Raw genomic sequence first — 23,901 nt, forward strand, 5'->3', positions numbered from 1 at the left:
TTCAATATTTAGTTTATGTAGTAGAGCAGCGGTGCGCACACTCCCTGCGCTGCACCCCCCCTATCTTCTCTCCTGGGTCGTGCCACCCCCTCACCTCTAATGTTGCGTCAAATGACGCTGCGGGGTCATGTGATGTCACGTGACCGGCAGCATCATTTGACATCACGTCTCTATGGCAACGGGCATCATTTGACAGCACGTTGTCAGAGACGAATGACTGGAGCCAGGTAAGTAAGTTTACAGAGGCCTCGCTCTAAGCGCTGGGCCGCTGTAAACTGCACCCGTTTGCGCACCGCTGTATTATGCGCTATACCATCTTTGAGTATACTGTAGTCTTTCCTTCTAATAAGGATCGCCTGCAATAAGAGCCTGAAAATGTATCATACCAAATGTACATATTTTATTGCATAAACAAACATCGTAAAAGCACCCTCTTGCATATCCAAGCATAAAAACACATGGTTTGAAAGTGCAGCACCTTCAATGTAATGATGCGTGTATCCAATTTCTTAATGTTAAACCACTGACTTGGAAATATTGCACAGCGGTTGCAAAGTGTTTTTTAATTTATTTTCGAACGGTTCAATTAATTTCAAACTCGTACCTTGTACATACAATTGACATGCATTATTCACACGGAATAGTTACCAGCAAGGTAAGTGTGTTTAAAACTTTATATTATAGGCAAGTCATAGGTCTTCTTACCAATGCAGTAAATAGAACCTAACAGCACAGACCATTTGCATTTCGGGTATCAGTATCAAAATATTCACAAGTTTGTATTTATTGCAATCCCATCTGGCCAAAAATAAATAAATAAAAAAAACTAAGAGTGCAGCAGCAGCAGCAGCAAGAGTAATCCACAGACAGCATTATTCAAGACCTGTATTACATGCAGTAAAATGTTTGACTGTCACAGGAAGTTGTCCAAGGATAAAACCGGTTCTAAAATCAAACCAGCCAATTTAGCCACACCCATAACCTCTCTATGGCAACACCTTTGGTGCAGAAGGCGTTTGCATAACATTAGGAGTATATAAAATTGCCTTCTAGAAAGGGACTTCAGAATAATGGGAGAAGCGTACAACCTTCATGTATTCAGTTTGACAAAAGCATGGCTCTAAACTAGTTGAAGTTCTGTTACTTTGTAAACATCCATTTTTATTTAGCAGAAAAAGTATAAAAACTAAAACGAAGCATAGATCCAACACTGGGATCCAATGAATTATCACAGCCAGTGGAACAGAGGGCCTAGTAAAAATAGAAGGTAGCACAAAGCCTGTGAAGAACCAACCATACCTCGTATCCCTACTAAAATAGGGTGTTTTTATTTTCAAAAATCACACACACCTTTGAGTAATTTTTTTTTTTTTTTAAATAATTGTGTCATTTAAACCTTCAAAAGCTGGATAATTGTGTTCCAGTCATGATGAGCATCATGGCACCAATTCTATAGATTGATTTCAAGATCTATTCTGTGAAAATATATAGACAGACAATTTCTCTAGATATTTCTCCAACATGCTCCAGTTCTGTAGAAATTACCGTAGATACGGAAAACACTTTCCAACTGAAAAAAAGTGCAACCTTTTCCCAAGCAAATAGCAATGGATTAAAGCTAGGTTTAGTAGCAAATAGCTGTGGAGAGATGCAGAGCACAGCAAGGAAAGGCCAAAAATCAGATGAATAAAAAAAATCCAGGGCAACTCTTATTCTGAGATCAATTTATTTTAAGATCAAGCAAGATGGTAAAGCTAGATGAAACGTAGCCATAGATTGAAATGGTAATACAAGAGGTTAAGCAAATATTAGTGTCACCACAATACTGTGATGTTTAGTACCCAATATCAGAAATACACTTTCAAAAGAGATTTAACAAAAAAAAAATCCAAAACCTCGCATACTGTTTAGCCCATCTTCTCACTGCTGCCCTTTTCCATCCATCTGCAAAGGGAGATTAAGTGGGTCCTATAGGATTTAAATAGGAGTGGCCAATGACAGTCTAAACATCCGATTTGGAGTATACTAAATTACATCCCCCACGTAGTATGGAGGACCAAGTACAGGCATAGCCCGCATTAACGTATGCAATGGGACCGGAGCATGTATGTAAAGCGAAAATGTACTTAAAGTGAAGCACTACCTTTTTCCCACTTATCGATGCATGTACTGTACTGCAATCGTCATATACGTGCATAACTGATGTAAATAACGCATGTGTAAGAGGCTCTATAGGCTCCCCCCTTGCGCACAGCTTCAGTACAGGTAGGGAGTCGGAATTGCTGTTCAGGACGTGCTGACAGGCGCAAGCGCGAGCTGCCGTTTGCCTATTGGGCGATATGTCCTTACTCGCGAGTGTACTTAAAGTGAGTGTCCTTAAAGCGGGGTATGCCTGTAATGGTAATGAGGAAAGAGGCGGGTGTCGAAACCTGATCAGTGAGGCACCTAGGTCCAGTATGCATAGTGGTACTTCATACTGCATATGTACCCATTCTCGAGAGCATAGCAGAATACACGCAGGCGCAACTATTCCAGTACAAAAGCCCTGGCATACTGCGAGAAGATAAACTTTGTTGTTTCATTCAAAACGTCAGTTATCACTGGACTAAGCATCTGTATTTTCAAAGAGAAAAGATTTTACTGCTTTTACAGTGTACTGTACTACACAATATGCGCCCTACCGCATTGTGGGGATACAAAAGGTCACAAATTACCCTGCCATCTAGAACGTGTCTAACACTTACTCGGATGCGGCAAAGGTTACTGGCCCTGCGGGTGCATTTCGGTGGGGTATTCTGTGACTGCGTTATCACGGCCATTGAATGTTCTGGAAACTGGTATTGTGCATTCTAACGCAATACGTTGCGTCATCAGCAGAACATGAAAGTGCTATATCTGCATGTATTTTTTTTATATAGAAAGTGACATCCCCATATGAGGCCGTGCTTATATCAAATACGGCCGGCCGCCACCAAAAGAAACGCACGTTTAGCACGGAGCGCGCGCGAGACAGCCAAGCGCACAAATTTAGAGCAGATCCAAGAAATTGATTTTCCCGAGCGACGGCCGTGTCACGTGAGCAGTTCAGCCAATGAAGGCGAACCGCTCACGTGACGTCATGGCCCCGCCTCAATCGCCTCCCGCCTGCAGTGCAGGTTTCGGGCCTGCGCGCCCTGCCGGATCGGGTATAAATCGCAGCCTAACCTTTCTAGTGCTGGAGACCAGCAGCACATTGCCTCTCAAGCCAGAAAAAGTTGGAGGTTTGAGGGAGGAAACCTTTTTCGCAGCTGGAGAAGCTAGCAACAGATTGCAAGGCGTAGTGTTGGCGTCTCTTCAGCATCAAAAGGGAGAAAAGTAACTGATAAATTGGATATTTGCACACGTTACGGTCAAAAGGCACTGATTAAGCACATAATACTGCAGCCCCTGGTCAGAACACAGCGTATCAATGTACCATTAATATAGCATTATGACATGGAGGGAACAAAATACATATTCAACGCATTCATCCCTGAGAGAAAAACTATTTGCATATAATCTGTTTACAGTTCTGTATTTTTTTTAAATCAGTTCATGTATGAGTGATAGCAGTGACGCCAACAGGAGATGAAACCATCAGAATGTAACTTTATGCCTGGGTTACACACCGTAAAACAGGCCAACGAGCAATCAATATCAGCATTTTTCAAATCACTGCCAGAGACATTCAGTTTTCAAATCTGCAGTTTTACTGGGCAATGTTAGATCATTAAGAATGCAAAACAGAAATTGTTACGTTTCATTAGAAAAGTGTTGGCAAAAAAAAAAAAAGTGTACCTGTACAAACAGGAATATGAAACAATTATTTAAATTAACGTGTTTTTCAAAGGATTCATTGTAAACCAAGAATGGAATGCAAATTTGCTAAAAATACACACCTACATTTGTTCATTTGATAAAAACAAAAAAACAAAATATATATTATATATTTCCCAAGTAGTGCTTAATGAACGTTCAAGTTTGATTCAACTACATTTCACCTATTTTAGTAATCTATTTTACAAAATACAGTTACATTAAATAAGCATCGCTACTTTAAAGCATGTGCATTGTTCGTGTTCAATGTGGAAAATGCTACTTTAGAAAGAGTGAATTGTTATGATTCCTTATGCATTTAATTTTTTTTGGACAAATATATATATTAGTAGTAGTTAATGCTCATGGTTCCCCTCCCAAAGAAAGACATGTCGCAGAGTACCACGTATACACCGACAACCCCACAGACCTGTCACCATGGACATCTTCAAAAAAGGTCAGGAGCACCTTCCTCTAACCCAGGGGTGATCAACTCCAGTCCTCAAGACTCTCATTCTCTCCTCCCCCCCCCCCCCTTCAACAGGTCTGGTTAAGAATATCCCTGCTTCAGCAAAGGTGGCACAGTCAAAGTTGTGGGGAGGGGAAGGGCCTCTTGAGGACTGGAGCTGTCTTCTGCTCTAACCTACCAAATTCACATACTGGGGGAATTGCTGCCATGGAGGAAAGACACCCAATTAATCTCCTACCCAATGGCGTTTGTTAAAAGGGTACCTGGGACAAACCTGTTGAGGCCTACGGCTGATCCAACAAAGTCTTGTTAGAACTTTTAGGGAAAGGGCCCCAAAGGATTAGTGACACTAACATGCTCATTTTCAGAAAGGACGATAGCAAACGCCTAACAGCTGTTCATGTCTTATGAACCCATTTTATACTGAATGCACCTGCACGGCATAGGTACATCCAGTGCTAAAGGGGTTAGAGAAGATAATTGCATTAAAAACCTAGTTGTCAACAGCAAGAGGAGCTGGGTTTGGGCTTTCTATGCAGATTAACCGCATCTGTTTGGATCAGCTGATCTGACCTATCCTCTATAGCCAGAACCCTCCTAACAGCTTCTTCAAATGCTGCCGCAACATTGGTAGCATCTTTAGCGCTGGTTTCAAAGTATGGGTGGTTGCCACTGTCTCTGCACCAAGTCTGTGCCTCTTCTACCGACACCTGCCGGTCGCTGATGTCTATTTTGTTCCCCAGAATCACAAAAGGGAAGCTCTCTGGCTCCTTGACGTCCGCATAGTAGATGAATTCTTTCTTCCAGTTGCTGAGGTTTTTGAAGCTCTGAGAGTCGTCAACACTGAAGGTGAGGAGACAACAGTCTGAGCCCCTGTAGAAAGGGGTCCTCAGGCTTCTGAAGCGCTCCTGTCCTGCAGTGTCCCAGATTTGCATAGTGACAGAATGGTTGTCCACTTCCAGGTCTTTATTCAAGAACTCAACCCCTATGGTGTGGAATAACTGAGTGTCAAACTTGTTGGTAACATATCTGTTCATGAGGGAACTCTTTCCCACACCGCCATCTCCCAGGAGGATCACTTTAAGAAGCGAGGACTTGGCTGCCATACTGACAAAAAAATGTTCTCTCTTCAAACAGATGTTCTGCAAACCAGAAGAAAACAAAATATTGTCAAACGGAATCGGTCCAGAATTCACAAATATTTGTTGCCACTTTAAGCAGGTTAAAGATAGACACACACACACACACGTAAAAATACTCTATATAAAAGTGGCCAAGTAGATGGTATTGTTCTAAAGTGACAAGTAATGGCACTGCTTCTAGACAGAAAACTGTGGCCAGTGGAGGCCGGACTAATTTCACCCTGGGTTTTTAAGAGTGCACTCCTCTTGCAAGCTTTATTACATTATTCTTGAAATATAGAAAAGTCAGTCATCAAGGCCCTACTATCTAATCTGAAACTCAAGTTGAGTACGAGGTTGGCATAGTACATAAAAAACTCCCAGATTGGATCATTGCAAAAACACACGGACACTAAACAAATATCCTCTTTTTCTGTTTGCTTTCCAATTCGCTTTGGAAATCAGCATTGATCACGCACACATCTTTCATATTGTATTTGGAGAGGAAAAATGACATTTTAAAGTGAACAGGCCAATGGTCTGACTTTACAGCATATCGCCCAAGCACTTTTGTATAAAAACCTGACGAGGGGATCACTCACTACAGACATGGACAGCTACATTAACAAAATGTGTATTTTACAACAGAGTAACAGGAGTGCAGCTTTCATTTCAAAGGAAATACATTTCATAACTTGGATATTGAGGGGAAGTCAGCTTTCTGAACACGCATTCTAAGGCAGCTAGTCCCACTTCAAACCTTTTAGGGGATGTGTAGAGTTGTTTGCAGCCATGTGTGGATGTAAAGACAGAGTTGGCGGACAGGACGCCCACTTCATAAAACTGCTTTCCATTATGAAAGGCTGACTTTAATCCTCTATGTATTAATGTGAAACATAGAACACAAAATTAGGCCAAGTATACGGCTATTCAACCAAATAAAGTTTCTCATTCTCAGATGTCAATTTAAAGTTTCTGTGGGAACACAGATCTAAATCATGATGCCAAGACAGTTCCACAATTAAATCAGAAACAGGATATCAGAATCAAAAGTAGCCTGGTTTATCTATCAACTACACACATACCTTGTTGCATCACTTCCCAGCATCATTTAGCATCTGGAAGAAAGAAAATAGAAATTGGAAACATCTATTCACAAACTAATTTGGTCTACCCATTAAATACCTGGGTAAAACAATTCCCATGTAACATTTAGAGCACTTAGATTGCAAGCTCTGTTGGGCAGGGAGTCCCCTTTTTCTATCGTCTGAATTATAATACAAGTGCAACAAATAAGCAATGTATACTATGGTTTAGTTTGTAAAGCACTGCATATATTGGCTAATGCGAATAAAAATATACATACCAAGAAACATTATCACTGGGTTTTTTTACTAGCAAAAAAGAAATGAGTTTGGCTGCATGTATGTTTTAGTTTCATGTATCATGTATCATGCATGTATGTTTGGTTTATAAATCCAGTCTTGGCAACTAATGTGTAAAAGTAAATTCAAAACAGAGGCTCACCCAGACATTAAAACATATGATATTTATTCTTCTAGTTTACAAGGTATGAAGGGTCTCACTACTGTAGTTCCCCGACATAGGCTTCCTTGGGCTGCGCTTATAGTGCCGGCGACGTGTCAAAATAAACGCATTGCCGCCGTCGCGTGCGCTTATAGTAAGCGCAACGGCTTGGTCGCGATCGCTGGAAGTCATCTCAATTTGATTTTTCCAGCGACCGCAGTGTGACATCACCGTCGCTATAAGCGTAGCCTTAGACTTTTTACCTTTAGCGCAACAAGCCAAAAAGGTACCTTGCCCAACAAATTAACCTCTCGCCTCATCCAGGAACTAAAAGATGTTCTGTACTGGAGGACCAATTCTGCGCCGCCACACATCCTGCGCCAGCATCCAACATTTTATTTCCAAAAAATACATATTTGCAACAGGCCAAGACAACACGAGAGACCGCTTCACTTCGTCCTGACCAAAACCAGTAAGATAAGTTTGCAGAAGGTTGTGTTGTTATTCAAAGTATCTGGACCAATATATGTTCTACTTCCATTTACAACTTCAGTTTTCCTTCATGATCATACAATGATGCACACCCCCCCCCCCCCACCCCCAACATCATGTGATCACACGGCACCAGCCCGACATCTTTCCCGTAAGGATCAATAGAGCAGCTCCCATAGAGCTGGGATCTCGATCACCCCTTGACAAGCAAAACATGATGCAGTGTGTATGCCATCAGTTTGCCAGCCCTTGTGATGTGCACTGTATAAAATAAGGGAGCTGTATTGGTTAACAAGTGCCTGCAGTGATGAGAAGCAGGCATTGCTCAACCAATGCAGAGCGACATTTTACCAAGTTTATTTGTAATGTCACATTATAGCATTGGTGGGTTGTAAGTGTTAGCCCAGCCCAGCCCCCCCCCCCTTTTTTTACCTGTTCATGTTAAACCATCACATATTTTAACACAGATTGGCCAATATCTAAAACTAATGTCTTGTGCTATTTTCCAAGTAATACCTAGTCCTGCTTCTCCTCAATGCACCTGCACTAGCAGATTACAGCACTTCTCAGGAAGTGGTTTCATAGCCAGCAGCACCAAGACCTTCTTTCTTGCAGATTTCGAGTCACCCTCAGTTTATATAATAATGCAGCGTGACTGTGTAGTGGCCTCTTCAAGGTAATGTCCTTTGTGTGTGTGTGTGTGTGTGGGGGGGGGGGGGGGGGGCAGAGAGAACCAATGTAAAAAGTGTACAAAGGCACCAACATCACAACAGCTCAATATTATAGTTGCACATGGCAACACAGATTGAAAACAATCTCATTGCTATAGAAATTTGGGCTGGAAAGTACAACCAACATCACATAATATACAATGGGCAGGAGATAGTGGGGGCTAGGAAGAAAGACTGTTCTAGCTGAAGTGATCAGGGCTGCATTACAGAGGAGTGTTTAGAAAACTCACAGGGATGACTTCCTAAAAGAGCTCAGAAAACAGATTTACATTTTCTAAAAACCAAGAACACTAAATTTGCTCATTTATCCATTTGCTCCGATTAAAAAAGAAATGTAAAAAAAACATTTTAAATGTAAAAAAAAAAAAAAAAAAAAAAAAGCTTTTTATACACTGTAAATTTAGAATACCAATGTAGAAATGTAGAATTTCATAAACCTTGTGAATTCTTAAAAGAAAAAAAAAAAGGGCAAAAATACAATTATCTGTTTGTTCTTGAATACAAATGTCACATCATCAAATTTGATCTCAGGAGTCTATTTTGCACAAGCAGTTCCCAGAAGACAGGTTGAAGACCTCTGTGCTACATTAAGTTGCACAGCAGTTCACAATCACTAGTGGGATAGTGTACAATGCACTGCCACAGGATAACCTGGAACTACTGTAATGGCATGGAGACGTTTAAAGGGATACACCCCAGCAGGAAACATTAGCAAAACTTTCCAAAATGCAGTGGGGATTTTAAGTGCCGTCGGAAGCAGCGGGACCCAGGCCTTAGGCAATAAGGATCCTTCCACATTTGTTAATCCAAAAAGACTCGATGATAATGAGTTGGACAGTGTTTTGGCACGTAGGTGCGTTCATGTAGTCCGTTTTTATTGTATTTCTAGCATGCAATAAATTGATCACTTTGGAGTTGCCTGGCTATTTTGTCCCTTCTCTGGATACCAGAAGCAGGATTTCCCAGCCTGTGCTCTATCTACCACAATTCTGAATCTACTCCTGGATGGACTGCACGCCACAGACGATGGGAGTGTCCCTTGGAGTGTACAGGTAAAGAGCCGTAGTGCCTTATGATATATCCTGTACACAACGGACATTATTACACATATATCCACATTCTGGTTGGGTGTTTATTGAAGTGTCAATTGATGTGGGTGTCACGTGGACTCCACTAGACACGTATCCCCTCCAGTTTAATTATTATTATACTGTGGACACTCCATCTTCATCTGGATACTCATTTATATATTCTCTACAGATGGAACTGGGTCCGATTGTTGAGCACTACACTCACTCTATTAATCAGGCAAGTGGTGTAATTAGTAATCTAAAAAGAAAGGGGAGAGAACAGGAGATAAGGTAGAGAAAGGTTACTGCTTTAAGCTCATAGGATTCTGGGGCATTGCCACTTTAAAAAGGTAATTGATTCCCTTAAATAGATTTAATGATAAACAGTTCAAAACAAATTAATCCGCTATGTGGGGCTACAACTTTAACCTATTAAACAACACTGCTGTTGGTTGAATTTGGTCCTATGTAGAAATGCATCTTTACAGGCCTAATAACAAATGGAAGCTTCTCAGTACCTCATGGAGAGTCATTAGACACAGAGCTGCAGTTAACAGACACCCCTACAGAAAGGCAGAACCATGCAAGCTTTGTTAGCTTCCTGTAAGTGAGGCCTGCAGTACCCAACATGTCATATGACAGTCACCCAGGAACAATGTGTGATCTGTGCTGAAAGATTGGCTGAAGCCTACACATTAAAAAAAATTCTATTGAAGCCGAATCCAATAATAAAACCTAAAAATAACTTAACGATCATAATGTGTATACAAGTGCTCCATTAATTATACTTGAAAGAAGGGAAGATTAGTTTGACTGTGTAGCAATTAAATTAATTAAAGCCATTATATGTGAATTCCAACTGAACTTCTACGCAAATGGGAGCTTTGGGGATGGGGAGGGAGGGGGAGTAACTATCAGCGGGCCAGCCCGGCACTGTACTTATGGTAGTAATAGAATGAAACAAGATTGGAAACGCAAAATATATGACGCCGGCATTTGATTAATTTTGCTTCCAAGCAATAAAATGACTCCATTCATAAGGATGTTCTCCTTAAACCCCAGGCTTAACACAGCAGCAATAAACGTTTTAAGCCGAAATCGCACATGGACTTTAATAGGGAATTTCGCCAAAAAAAGGCCCGAAAGGCCGCGCCAGCAGATAGAGAATAAGCCCCCAACTTCTTGAGGCATCTCAATTTATTTATTGTTTAAAATAGCATTTCCCATTCGATATCTTCTCTCAGGATGTGTTTCAGCTCCGGTGATGCCCAGTTTCCCAGGGTCCTCTGTTGTGGCTGGATTCAGGCCACGTGACACTGGCGCTTTCAATACCAGGAATTACTGACAAGTATCTCGGGAATCAGGGGTCTCCGGAGCTCAAAACGTGTTCGGGTGACTCTGCGCTTCGCACCCTGGTGACAACAAAATGGTGGGGTGCACACTTATGCTTTAGTTCCATTGTTGTAACTGCCTCTGCCTTCACCCCCTTCAATGGGAGGACCATCCTATGTATCCACCGTCAACTCTTCCCCAGCCTTCCATATTCCAGCCGAACACCATGTTTGCCCCGCAAGCCACTTCCATCTTGTTACGAATATATACTTACAGTGTATAGTTTTTACCATAATCCCCGTGCCTGATCTTCCATATTTGAAGTTTTACAATCCCTTTTTAACCCGACTGGATTGCATTCCCTCCATTGCATATGGTACACTTGAAAATACAGTATAGCCTACTCTGTGTGTCATCATAGACTGCAGGGTGTGTACAGGGGCAGGACCTCCTGTGACAAGTGAGCCAGCAGTAGTGTCGGATGTTATTTAAAACAAGGGGAAAAAACATGGACAGTTTAAAGGCTTTAAAATTATTAAGCTTGTAATGTTTACAGTGTAAACTAATGTTTGAGTATTTTTATAATGTTATTCTCTTGTTTGTAGAGTAACTAGAAGGCCAACACTGGTAAATAGACAACTGTATAACTGAATACCAGGATACAGTTACAAAAATAATAATAATAAATGGATTTTCACAGGAAACAAGTAATTTAAGGGTGGTTTCATTGTGTTGGCTGACTGTGTGGTAATACTCCCAGGTGGCCGTCCCTCCCAGGACTAAGGTGTACTAAAGGCAGGGCATGTTTAAGGGCTTAAATCTGGGTGATTGATGTATCTGTTAATCTATCAATATTATTTTAACTACAAGTATTTGAAAGAATATTATAAAGTTAGTCTCAAACTGTATTTGAAAGAACATTATAAAGTTAGTCTCAAACTGTGAGTCAAAAATGGTTAGGAGTTTGATTTCCTTTGTCGGTGTGATATCATGTGCACTGAGAAAACACCCTCCGACTATTTCCTTACCTACTGTGACTCCAAGAAAGACAGCGTAGGATAAGGGTAATAGAAATCATGCACGCGACAAATCATTGCGTTAACACTTTTGCTGCCAGTCTTCCGGGATAACGATCGCTTGGGGTTGTGATCATGGGGGGGGGGTTCGTAACCGGCCCCCAGTGACTTGAGCGTGAGTGGAGGGGTCTTCACTTGGATTCCAATCACACTCACCGCTGCATTGAGGAATTGAGGAAGAGCATAATGTTCCCTGTACTCCATAAGGGCCCTGGAATGCCAGCACCAATCCCGTGCAGGCGGATAGTAAGGGCAGCCCAAGGCTTAAGCATAGTGCGTTTGATTAGGGCAAACACATTGTTACATTCTATACAAAAATGTGGCCAAAAGGTCAGCTATCCCACGTTTAAATACAGTCATTAAATATAGAACATTGTATTATTTTATTTCCCGTTTGGAGGGATTAACCCACGACTGAACAGGATAAACCTTTATATATCGGTTTTATCTCATGCTTTTCCCATTTAGATAACGATCTTCACATGTTACCCGGGCGGGGAGGCATGGGATGAAAAGGATGACAGTCTTCAATCTAATCTATCCAAAAAAACAGTTCTATTCACAGAATGGGAATCATGCGCCAAAGGCATAATGAGAGGTTATTCCCCAAATCAAACACACAGGAGTCATGTGGTTTCTAAAACATCACATGCAACAAGAGCACCGTGTCTGGGGGGTATGGAAATGGGGGGGGAAACAGACTTTTCTTTTTTGTTAACTGTTTATAATTTATGAAATTTAAAAAATAAAAATAAAAAAATGAATGGGGAAGGATAATTGTTTTTTTTTTTTACAGAGATGAGGAAAGAGAGGATGAGTCGGTCATAGTGGAACCAGATATTAGCAGTTCACATCTGTAACAAGGAGTCCTAGCCTTTTCACCATGTACCGCGTTCATTTTAAAACCGCAGCCATGTCACGAAGTGTTAGTTGGAACATTTGCCTTTTAAAAGCTTCTGCCACACAACCCGTAAAGATAATCTGAACTGAACACGTACATGGCACTGGCTCTTTATTACAATGTTTTCTGGAACCCGCAGTTCTCTTTTTGGAGTGAAATGATAAAAGGCAGGTGAATATCTACATCTCTATATCTCTATCTATACTTTAACTGCCTGACAGTGGAAAATAAAAATAACAAATACTGTACATGGTTATGGAAAGAGGATTTTCCTACCTGAAAGTTAAAGTAGTGTAAGTGCTGTGCCGTCACATGTGATCTGTCAGCATGTTACAAACTAGAACATCTACATCAGTAAATCTGTCAGCCGGAGACCCCTCAAGGCAAAGGAACTTTAACAGCGGATAACACCTCCATTGCTGGAGAGTCCTGCAACGTTTATCTACATTCTTTGTGTTGCAGGCCCTTCCGGGGAAAAAAAAAAATGTCACTATACCAGGTATAAGAGGAATCCCATTAAAAAATAAATAAATAAATAAAGTGCAATCCTCCCGAGCCTCCAGAATTTGTCTTTTTTTTTTTTAACAGCTTATTGTTATCCTTCAGTTGTAAAGCGCCAACATATTGCACAGCTCAGTGAGGGCACAGCGTGACATCAATTACACCCAAATCCCAGGGGGTACTCCAGAGATCACAACTGCATTATTTTCAACTCCAAGGACCCCCAGGATCCGAAAATACTCACTGGTGGCGCTACAGGTATTTACTTCTTGGTTTATTAAGGCAATGTATATGGCTGTCCAATAGGAAGCCGCAACCCTTGATGTTGCAGCTTCCTATTGGCAGAAATGGTTGCCATTTTGTTCCCCCCCAGGGGATATTTACAGCCGTTCACTGTTAAGCATCTCAGAAAGCAGGGGGTCCTGGAGCTGAAAGTAGTGATATTCGGCTCACGACACACCCGTCGCTTGTTAAAGGAATAAAAGGCTTACAGATTCAGCTGTAAAGATTAAACAAAAGCAATACTGTTATACTAATCGATACCCCAAAAAACTGCAACAAAAAAAAAGGATGATAAAAAGCTCGAGCTAAACAAACCTCTTCAGTGTAAAACAGCTACAGATATCCAATGTAGGAATAAATAACCCCACGGCTACCACAGAACATGGACGCACAGATGCATCAGCAGGGGCTGCTCCACACCTTGAAACTGGTTAAAGCTTTCTGGCTTCTCATCATTAAAGATCTAAGAATGAGTCAAACTGCAAAGTTTAATAGAGAAACAGGCAACCAAACCTACCATCTATCTTATTAGGAACGTGGCACTGAAAACTTGCTATTACAATGCATTTTCATTAGAAAAGAAAATCAGCATCTTGAACCCTGTTGAACTTTAAGGCTTACACCCACGTAGCTGCATATGATTGCATAATTTGCCATTTGAACTTCTATTTCCTGTTTCGCTTCTCATCTAAAGACTGAAAAATAACGCAATTGTCACCTCGCCACAGATGGTTGCACATCTGACTACTGCATGCATCAACGGCTGAAGTTCAATCCCCTCCCCCCGCCGCAGCAAGTACTCTTACAGTCACAATTTGTAAGGAGGGAATAGTGCTTCGGAACAATTATGGAAGGATTATTTATTTTTTCCCTCATGCCCCAAATTTATTTTTTACTTGCTGTAAATGATGATCTCTTGCCCTTTCCCGTTTTTTTTTTTTTTTTTGTAAATTTGATGAGATCCAAACGTTTAAAATATTAAGTGTCAAAAGAGGGACATGGCCCAAATTTGGTGGTCATGTCCAGAGATCCAGAGGTACTGGACCATGATCCAGGCGCTTATCTGCGAGACCAAGGGGCTCTCCCTCCCCCCGGACCCTCTGACCTTGGTGCTGAGCAAATCCATTGACGACCTTACCCCGCCAATGTCAAGGCTGATTACGGCCATGCTGACGGCGCCAGATGTTCCATTGCGGCAGCATGGAAACAGATTAAGGCCCCATCAAGAAATACAGTATTTAGAAGGATCAACGAGGTTATGTCCATGGAGATGCTCACGGCCATGCTCCAAAAAAAATGCCACAGTTTTGGAATACATGGGACCCCTGGTTAGAGAGATAAAGTACCCCCTCTAAGCCCAAACGGTCGGGAACAGGGACCGGTAGCCTCCGGATTAAACATCCCCCCCCGCCTGTACGTCTTCCATCCTCTTCCCCCCCCTCCCCCTCAAGGAAAACGGAAAAATGTTATTGGTCACCATTTGGTTGCACTGCGTTATAATGTCATGGGCTCATGACATTACTGTATGTGAACGTGCCAATAAAAAGATTGATACAAAAAAAAATATTAAGTGTCAGGAGGGATAAAATGGAGCTCTCCCTAGAGCCCGGTGCAGTGCTTATGGTAACCTCAGACACTATTTGCAGGGGTGGCCAACGCCAATCCTCAATGGCACCAACAGGCCAGGTTATCATGATTTCTCTGCTTCAGCACAGGTGGCTCAATCAGAGAAAGAAAGAAAGAAAGAGACACAAGCACATGCACAGGGGGCAAGATACTAACATCATAATATAACTTGCATAGGCCGGGGGGAGGGAAGGTTGCCGCTTTGATGTTATATTGCTCTTACCTGCGATCTGACCATTTTACACACAGGATTGGATCGGTGAAGCAGAGCGACCCTGCACAGGCACAACTGGGAGGTCTCACAAGCTCTAGGAACAAATAAAAAGGCAACAGGTTTTCAAGACAAAAAGGTCCTTAAATCTCATTGTGGGTGAACTCCACCAGCAAATCAATAATGCAAGTACCGATTTTTCTTATTAACTTGTACAACCAGACAAACATGATCCAACAATAGAACACACGATTGTTCACGTGTTACTAAAACCACGTATGTTATGGGTAATGCATTTTGACATTATCAAATGCTGGCCAGTTGACTGGCACAAGTCATGGGGAGCTCAATGATTGGCCAACATATCACAGGTTGGCTTTCAGCCAGGGGTGGCAAACGCCAGTCCTGAAGGCCCACCAACAGGCTAGGCAGTAGGAATATCCCTGCTTAAGCCGAGGTGGCATAATTGGTGGCTCAGTCATTATGACAGCCACTTGTGCTGAAACAGGGATATCCTTAATACCTAACATGTTGGTGGCCCTTGAGGATTGGCGCTGGCCACCCCTGCTTTCAGCCATTCTCTGGTCTCTATGGAAAACTCATGATCGCATACGGTCATATAAAAAAAATGACAATATTGTACACATCAAATCTGCAACATGCAGCAACTACCAGTGCTGGTTTAAACTAAATGACCGACTCGTCCAAGTCATATTAATAAAAAGGAGGAATTAGAAAAGCACAGTGGTATCTCAAGATTGCACAATATAGTTAACAGATAATGTTGCAATCTCTCCTAGTACACGTGAACCAATGCTATGAAAATGCTCATGGCTTGGTGCCGCCTTTTATTTATCAAATCTGGCACCCAGAAGTGTATTTTTAATCGGGCTGTAAAATGGTGAGCAGACACATGGACAGGGTTGGATTTCTTCTGGCTGCTGCCTTTTGGGGTTATTCATTAAACTGCAACCACCTCAACCGCCACTTAACACTGTTTAATCAAACCCTCTGTATTCAACGGAAGCCAGTGTTTGCAGAGTCTCTCTGAGACACTGCATTATCGGCTCTCCGAGAAGGACAGGGTGGGAGAAGAATAAAGTCAACTTTAATATCAAACACTTCCTCATTTAGAAGCCCCAGAGAAATTACATTCGGAATGAAGTATCCCAAAGAAGTGATAGCCGCCAAATCTTAGCTATTGGCATAGTTAGATTTGTTTAAGGAAGCCAATTAGACTGTTCCATTCTTTACAAAAGGTTATTTTCTGTCTGGCTTCCTTTGATTTCACTATTAAGACGGTGATTTCTTGTACTGCTTGTTTTTAATGTATTTGGAGCTTCTCTCTTCCCATTGTAGATGCACATACAAAGCTCCTAATTCAGCATTATTAACAAATGCATTCACTCCTTCTGGGAGCCGTTTTACCATACAGTTAAGCGCTCATGCCACTAAGTTTAATAGCAAAGCAGTACCAATATCCAAGCTGTGATAGCACCGATCTAATAACTGCAACGGAATAATGAAAACACAAGAAAGTAAAGAGATACTGAATGAGACGCCAGCGGAATCTCCTCACTCAGTAACAGGAGTTCACATAATTTGCCGTATTAAATTAGAAGAATAAATGCAGAAGCCTTATAAGGACGGTGACCATTCCCATCTGTGCAGAGCAACAACTTTTAGCATTAGGAATAATCCAACATTAAAAAAAAGAGAGAAAAATATATATTTTTTTTTCACTTATTTTTTATATTTATTCACCTATTAAGCACTTTGTGCCCCTATATATATTATTATACACTATCCTATTATTTAACAATTGTTTAGTACATTTTCTATGTGGTGTATGTGTGTATATATATATATATATACACACACACACATATACACACACACACACACACACCATAGAAAAGGTACTAAACAACTGTTAAATAATAGGATAGTGTATAATAATATATATATATATATATATGGGCACATAAAGTGCTTAATAGGTGAAAAAAATAAGTGAATGTAAACAGAACAAATACACACACACACAGTGTGGGTCACGTTACTTGTAATAAGTAAATAAACAGCCTCTCGCTCACCGTGTTCCCCAGGAAGTGACCGCAGTGATATCACACAGCCCAGTAGTAACAGCAGCACTCCTTCCCCCGCACAATGCCACTGCTCTTCAGTCGCACTTCACCCTGTATTATTATCCCCACTTCCCGCGCCCCGGTCTTCCCCCGGTTACCTGCTCCTCCGCTGCTCTCCACCGGATCTCCCGGGACACCAACATGGCTGCTGCGACCACGACGTCACCCGTGCTGGAGCTGAGAGCCAATAGGTGCAGAGGCAGGCGTGTGTCATGTGATCTCCGGGGGGCGAGGCTGGACAGGGCGAACAACCAATAGCAGAAGACGAGGCGGAGCATCTGCAAATCACGTTCTCGTAGGGGGGCGGGGCTGCAAGAGCCGATCGCTGATTGGGTGGAGGTGTTTGGGGTGGTCATGTGACTGAGTTGTCACAAAGTCCTCGTGATTAAAGAATCAAATCCTACTTTTCAACAGCCTCTGTTGCTATAGAAATATGTATCTATTCCTATAACTATTCATATATACAATATATCTGTAATACCCCCCCCCCCACACACACACATACACACACACACACATATAGCACAAGAAAAGACAACAAGAAGCCTCAATGTTCAGCACTCAGATAATCCCCCCAAAATATCACACTTTATTGTATTCAACAATAACACACTTAAAACATAATTAAAAGTAAAAAAGGCGGGGCCCCGGAATAGACAGAGTGAATGTGTGTCAATGACTATACACAGGCTAGGTCAAAACCTCAACACTGATATAAAGCTAATGCAGCAAACATTGGGGTAAGAGCCCTGGGAAACAAGTTCCCTGAGTCATTGAGACCGGCCTGTCAGAGAAGTGAGACCTAGAGGACAGAGCTAACAATAAAGCTGGCAAGATATCACATGCACACCCCACATGCAGCAGAATATATAAATGAGTCAGACCCAAAGAGGTATGATAGACTGGAGTCAGTAAAAAAGCTGTCAATGAGTAGTCTGTGACCGTAATCCAGAGAATAACCACAAAAAAACACCCCTGTAGGTGAATGAATATAGTGGAGGATCCAATTATTATATAAATGGTGCGCAGCAAAATTTGCCAAGGTCGTCCAGCCAAACACAATAGGGGAGAAAAAGGATGTATACCTATCCCCTTTGCTGCAAACGTGTGGAAATAGTCCAAAGGAGGAATGAGTCAAATCACATGAGGAGGAACATGTCCAACGTATCCCCGTCGTTCCAGCAGGAAAAAAATAGCACACCCAGAAATGAATTAAGTCCTCAGGTCAGCAATGGAGCACAAACACATAATAACGTCTCGGGGTCCCGCTCCAACTCCCACTCTACACATGTTTCACTTTGCGGCGTAGGGATAGAGCATCGGCTCCTATGTTCAGAGGCCCCGGTTAAAATTTCAGGGTAAATTTGTAGTTTGATAAGGCCGCCAACCATCGATGGCCGGAAGCATCCAACTTAGCGGTGGTCAATATGTAAGTGAGCGGATTGTTATCCGCCCTTACTTCAAAAGTGACGCCATAGAGGTAATCATGGAGTTTATCCACAATTGCCCATTTAAGAGCAAGGAACTCCAGCTTGTGTACCGGGTAGTTCTGCTCGCTGGGAGTTAGACTACGGCTGACGTAGGCTAATGGTCAGAGTTCCTCCCAATATTTCTGGTGCAGGACGGCACCCAAGCTGTTGAGACTTGCGTCTACATGGAGAATGTAGGGCTGTTCTGGGTTGGCATAAGCGAGAACAGGTGCTTCTGTTAGGCTTTTCTTCAGACCGATGAACAACTTTTCACAGGCGTTCGTCCACTTGTCGTTGACCGGTAGTCACGCTGAGGTGGCTTCCTGCCCTGTCTCCTCGGGGTATATCTTCAGAAGGCTGTTAAGGACCTTTGCCTTGCTGGAATACCCCTTCCCGAAACGGCGATAGTACCCGCAGAATCCTAGAAAGGAACATAGCTCCATAACATTTTCGGGTCCTGGCCAGTTCATCACGGATTCAACTTTGGCGGGGTCAGTAGCTATCCCATTTGCGGACACTAAGTGTCCCACGTAGGTCACTGAGGTGTGGCAGAATAGACATTTGCAGCCGTAGGGTACTCTCTTGGGCTTGCAATCTATCCATCAAGTCTTCAAAGTTTAGAGACTGGTGCATTGAGAGGGTGCAACTGATACGTATAACAACCGGGTGCATAGGCAATGCGCCACACAGAAGTTGCTGGATGTGCAGACCATTGGCCTGGGACGCCGTGATAACCTTTTTCTTCACTAGAGGCCATAGGACCAACTGGATCCGACGAAGGACTTCCGGCACATCTTCTCCCTCATCTTGCGTGAGGGCATAGAACTGGGCCAGCAGAGAGATGGTGTCGTCTGGAACACCATAGGTCTTGGTTAGCGCATGTATTAAAGCTTGTGCATCAGCATTGGGATAACTATCGTCATAGAACTGTATCATGTGGGCAGCCGTAGGCCGCAGACACTCGATGATTCACTGCCGCTTTATAGCGTCAGAGCAGGTCCATTCAGGGAGCACTTGTCCCGCATGATCCTTCCACTCTTCGAACTCTGCCTCGCCAAGAGGTGTAGGCCGGGTCCCCGAGAAAGCCTTGAGTTTACGATATTGGTGAGACTGGGATGACTGAGTAAGGGCGTCCACTAGTTGCGCTAACGTTACCCCACTGCTGAGTTCCCTGGGGACAGGGGTGGATGAAATTCTGGCCTTAGGCTAGGGGTGAGTCCTAGAAAGGCCCGGTGTTCTCTAGTAGTGTAGAATGGTCGCAAGGCCTCAGTTCGGACGGGTGCTTCTAGCGGGGTCCGGTGACTGAAAATCACTCTGGGTAGGAGAGGATCTGAGAAAAGTAGGGAGCACCCCGTGAGTAAAATGTCATACTTCACGGGTGTGTGGGAAGGATGCAGAGTTTCTGCTTGGTAGGGCACTGTATAGAAGGGTTTAGGACTAGAATCGCCTTTGGCAGTGACAGTTCAGGAAAGATGATCGGACAGAGCTCCCGGAAAGTGTAAGGCCCTGGGAGTATCGTCCTAACGCACCTCGTGGCGGGTTGCCAGGATGAGGATGTGCCAGCTAAAAGTGGGGTCCCACTTCCGACCTATCTGTCGGATGTTGACAAACCGTGGGAGGGGCCTAAGTCTTCATGAATTCTTGAGGGTGTTGTCAAAAGGCACGTCCCCCACCACGACCATGTGGCGCGGTGACTCATTGAGCTCCAAGGCCCAGTCATGGACTTGATGCTTGGTTGGGGAGAACATGCTCTCAATTTTTGAGCAAACAAATTTTACTGCTGAGTAGGGCACCCCAGGTCTGAGATCTCAGCAGCGCCTCCAAATGTAATGCAATTTTCCCCCCTCACCCCCTGGGAGATATGTGGCTACGTTATGTGTGATGCAATGCAATACCTGTGGCTTACAGGAAACGTGAGCCTACGCTGCTGGGAACCTGGGGTGTACCAGAGTTGATGCTCGGTAGCTCCTCCACCTATAATGGAATTCTACTATGTGGAATGACCCCATTACAGGACAATAAAGAATACACACAGGTAAAACAATAACAGTTTACTATACAGGCAGTCCTCGGTTATCCGACAAAATGCGTTACTCAAAATGGCGTTGGATAGCGAAACGTTGTAAAGCAAAACAAGTTTTTCCATAGGAACACTGTTTAAATGAGAGGTTCCGTTCCTGAAGGCATTTTTAACACTAAAATACACCAAATATTTTACGCAGGCAATAAGATATGCAGCAAACACATACATTATATAGTGTATATACGATATTATATATAATATAACATAATAAATAATATATTATATAGCATAATATAATATATAGTATAATATTATATATATATATATATATATATATATATAAATATATATATATATATATATATATATATATTTATATATTCGCTCTTACGACGCTTTGCAACGTTGTTTATGTGTATGTGTGTATATATATACACGCTGGTAAGAGATCACAAACACTGTTTGAATTAATATATTGTATTATATATGTATATAACGCCCTTAAGGTACATAGCGCTTCAAAAGGAGGGTGTTCGTGGTGGCGGATGCTGCGGGGAGGTTGAGTGGTGTGAGCGGAGTGTGGTGATATCTGTCTTTAGCAGCATGGAGGTCATCAGTTATTTTAGTGAGAATTGTCTCCGTTAAATAAGCAGTGTAGAAGCCATACAAGACAGGTAGGGTCAAGCTTGCTGTTTTTTTAGTCATGGTATAACTGTTGCATGTTTGAAGATATTTTGTTTAGTTTAAGAGAGGGCATAGTTAAAACGGGATAGCATAAAATTGTATTGATGGAAGTTTGCAGGAATATGAGATTTCTTTCAGAAGGCATTCAGGGGAATGAGTGCTCTTGTTGGCATAGATTTGGTGTTTATAAGTAATTTGAAATATTCCCGTTATTTAATTTTTGAAAGGCCATACAAAATGCAGTTTTAGGACAGCGTGGAAAGCTTCATATTTAACATTAAACTAATGTTACAATCCCCTGCGCGAGGATTAATCCAGCAGTTAATATGAATTAGACAGCGAAACCCGTTGTCTGCTATCTGTACTTTGAGGTTTCTGGCGAAAAGCCTGGAATTAACTGTCTGTTTGCTCAGAAAGAAAGGGAAAAAAAAGCCCTTTGAATATTATTATTTTTTTTTTTTTTCTTTTTAAAGTCAGAGTGTTTTTAAAAGTGAATGCTGGCCATGTGCTCAGCACTTTGCAAAGAGTTCAAAATTATTTGTCTATTTTAAAAGGAAATCTTTTGTTCAGGATTTCACTTATATTTACAGGTTTTCTATTGTAAATGCCACAGTTGTTAAAAGACCTACTGCAGGCTTTTTCTTTTAACACAAGCAGTACATATTTTTATAGTCACTACACATACAAATCTATTTACCAGTTTAATTTTGCTATATATCAAGCAACCTGTTTTCATAACTATTTTTGTATTTTTGTTCACATAATTATATAAGATAATATATGAACAAAAGAGGGGAGATACATAGGTTATTGAAGGACTCTCTGAGATCCCTATAGAGGGTCCAGAACTTGATATGTTGTAAATAATACACAATGCACAGCAGGTTCAGAATTTATTATAGCAATGTTAACTCCAAGGGCTCTTGCAGTAATAAAAGTTGCTGCCATACTAACAGGGCTGACAGGCCCCTGGTAAAAAAATAATAATACCTTTGCAGATGTCACAGCAAAGCAGGTAGCAAGCCGTCCCTATGATGAGGGATATATCATATCTGCCAAATTTATAATTTTGTAACCAATTATTCGTTTTTGGGTATGTCCTGAACATAGAGTTAAAGGACAGGGGAGTGCAGTTGCATGGGTGAGCAGGGTATATATTATATACAAGGCATTTCACATTTTCAGCAGAATAGTTACAGTGGAGTGTTTGAGGTGAAAGCCAGGAGTGACTGTGGGTGTGGGAGAATAGCCATGAGTGCAGGCTGTTGGGATGCTTGATTTGTGGGGTGAGTTTTAAGATTAGTTAGTATTAAATGACTAAAAGGTTGACACCATTTGCATCAGAGAAAATGACAGATGGCAGTTAGGTATGAATGAGAGTAAGTGTGTATTGGGAGAAGAGAGTTTGATTTGTAGTTTGAGACAGTGTTTTTGTCCCCATTTTTGAAGATTGGGACAACTCAGGCAGTTTTCCAGGTCTTGGGGATATGGCCTACAGATAGGATAGAGTTGATTATGGAAGCAATTGGTTTGGCACAGGCTGAGGTACCAAGTTTTAGGAACTTGGATTGTAGCAAAGTCAAGTCCACATTGGTTGCTTAGTTTAAAATTTGAGGAGCATTAATAGGGGATATCTCTGTTTATATGCGGATGCTAACAATAATAGTAACCATACTAATCTAGGTATAAATTCTCTCCCTATGAGACACTTATGGGATGAGTTATGACCATCAGTAGTTCAAAGTAACGAATTAAGGACCATGTTATTGGTAATAAAACAATTAATAAATATTGCATGCAACTAATATATATTTTTGAGTCTTTCTAGGCACAGGATAAAGCTGAAAGTGCACCTACACAAGACGGATTAATGGTCAAGCATTTTCTACGCAAGCACGCTCTTCATCCCAGATGAAAAGGCCATTTAAACACTACTCATCACCAGCATTGCAGTAAAAATTTCTTATCATCATGGATACACATCACGCATGTCAAAATAGTGCCAGCCTAGGCACAAACAGCTAATAAAGACAAAGATATAGCGCCTGCAAATAAGTGTTTTGATGGACACAATATTCTCTGACCACTAATCATCAAAGGAGAAAGGTCATAGGCAAAAAAGTCCAGGCCTCAACACACGAACTTTGAACTTTTTATTTTTATAGGTTTTTATTATTTTTCAGTTACAATGTATGCTCCATTATGTTTGTGTAAGTGGCGTCCCATAAGGATGACAAAATAGTATAAGGTATTATTTGTTTAACTCTGTTTATTTTGTTTGGATTTATAGGTTAATAGAATCTCCCTGCAGAATGATATCCCGGTGGGAGAATGCTTTATCAGTCAAACACACGGTTATGTTAATTGCTCACAGGTAGAGTTAGAAACAGAAGAGAGACACCCAA

At 41.8% G+C, this 23,901-nt stretch overlaps 1 protein-coding gene across 9 annotated transcripts; it reads right to left on the reverse strand.

Moving 5' to 3' along the window:
* Window positions 1–1,133: 1,133 nt before the first annotated feature.
* Window positions 1,134–17,532, reverse strand: RAB9A (RAB9A, member RAS oncogene family). 9 transcript variants are annotated; one of them, XM_075590203.1, is made up of 6 exons: window positions 17,419–17,532; window positions 15,186–15,270; window positions 13,652–13,799; window positions 12,830–13,018; window positions 6,510–6,542; window positions 1,134–5,445 (listed from the first exon to the last, which is right to left on the reverse strand). In XM_075590203.1, exon 6 carries the CDS (start codon window positions 5,407–5,409, stop codon window positions 4,804–4,806), a length of 606 nt encoding a protein of 201 aa, XP_075446318.1. In that variant the 5' UTR covers window positions 5,410–5,445; window positions 6,510–6,542; window positions 12,830–13,018; window positions 13,652–13,799; window positions 15,186–15,270; window positions 17,419–17,532; the 3' UTR covers window positions 1,134–4,803. The 9 variants fall into 9 exon arrangements, with proteins under 9 accessions (XP_075446318.1, XP_075446319.1, XP_075446320.1 ...); XM_075590204.1 differs by lacking the exon at window positions 17,419–17,532 and adding an exon at window positions 17,270–17,412; XM_075590205.1 differs by lacking the exon at window positions 13,652–13,799.
* Window positions 17,533–23,901: the final 6,369 nt, after the last annotated feature.

Source organism: Ascaphus truei, chromosome 3 (assembly GCF_040206685.1).
Source record: "Ascaphus truei isolate aAscTru1 chromosome 3, aAscTru1.hap1, whole genome shotgun sequence".
NCBI lineage: Eukaryota > Metazoa > Chordata > Amphibia > Anura > Ascaphidae > Ascaphus > Ascaphus truei.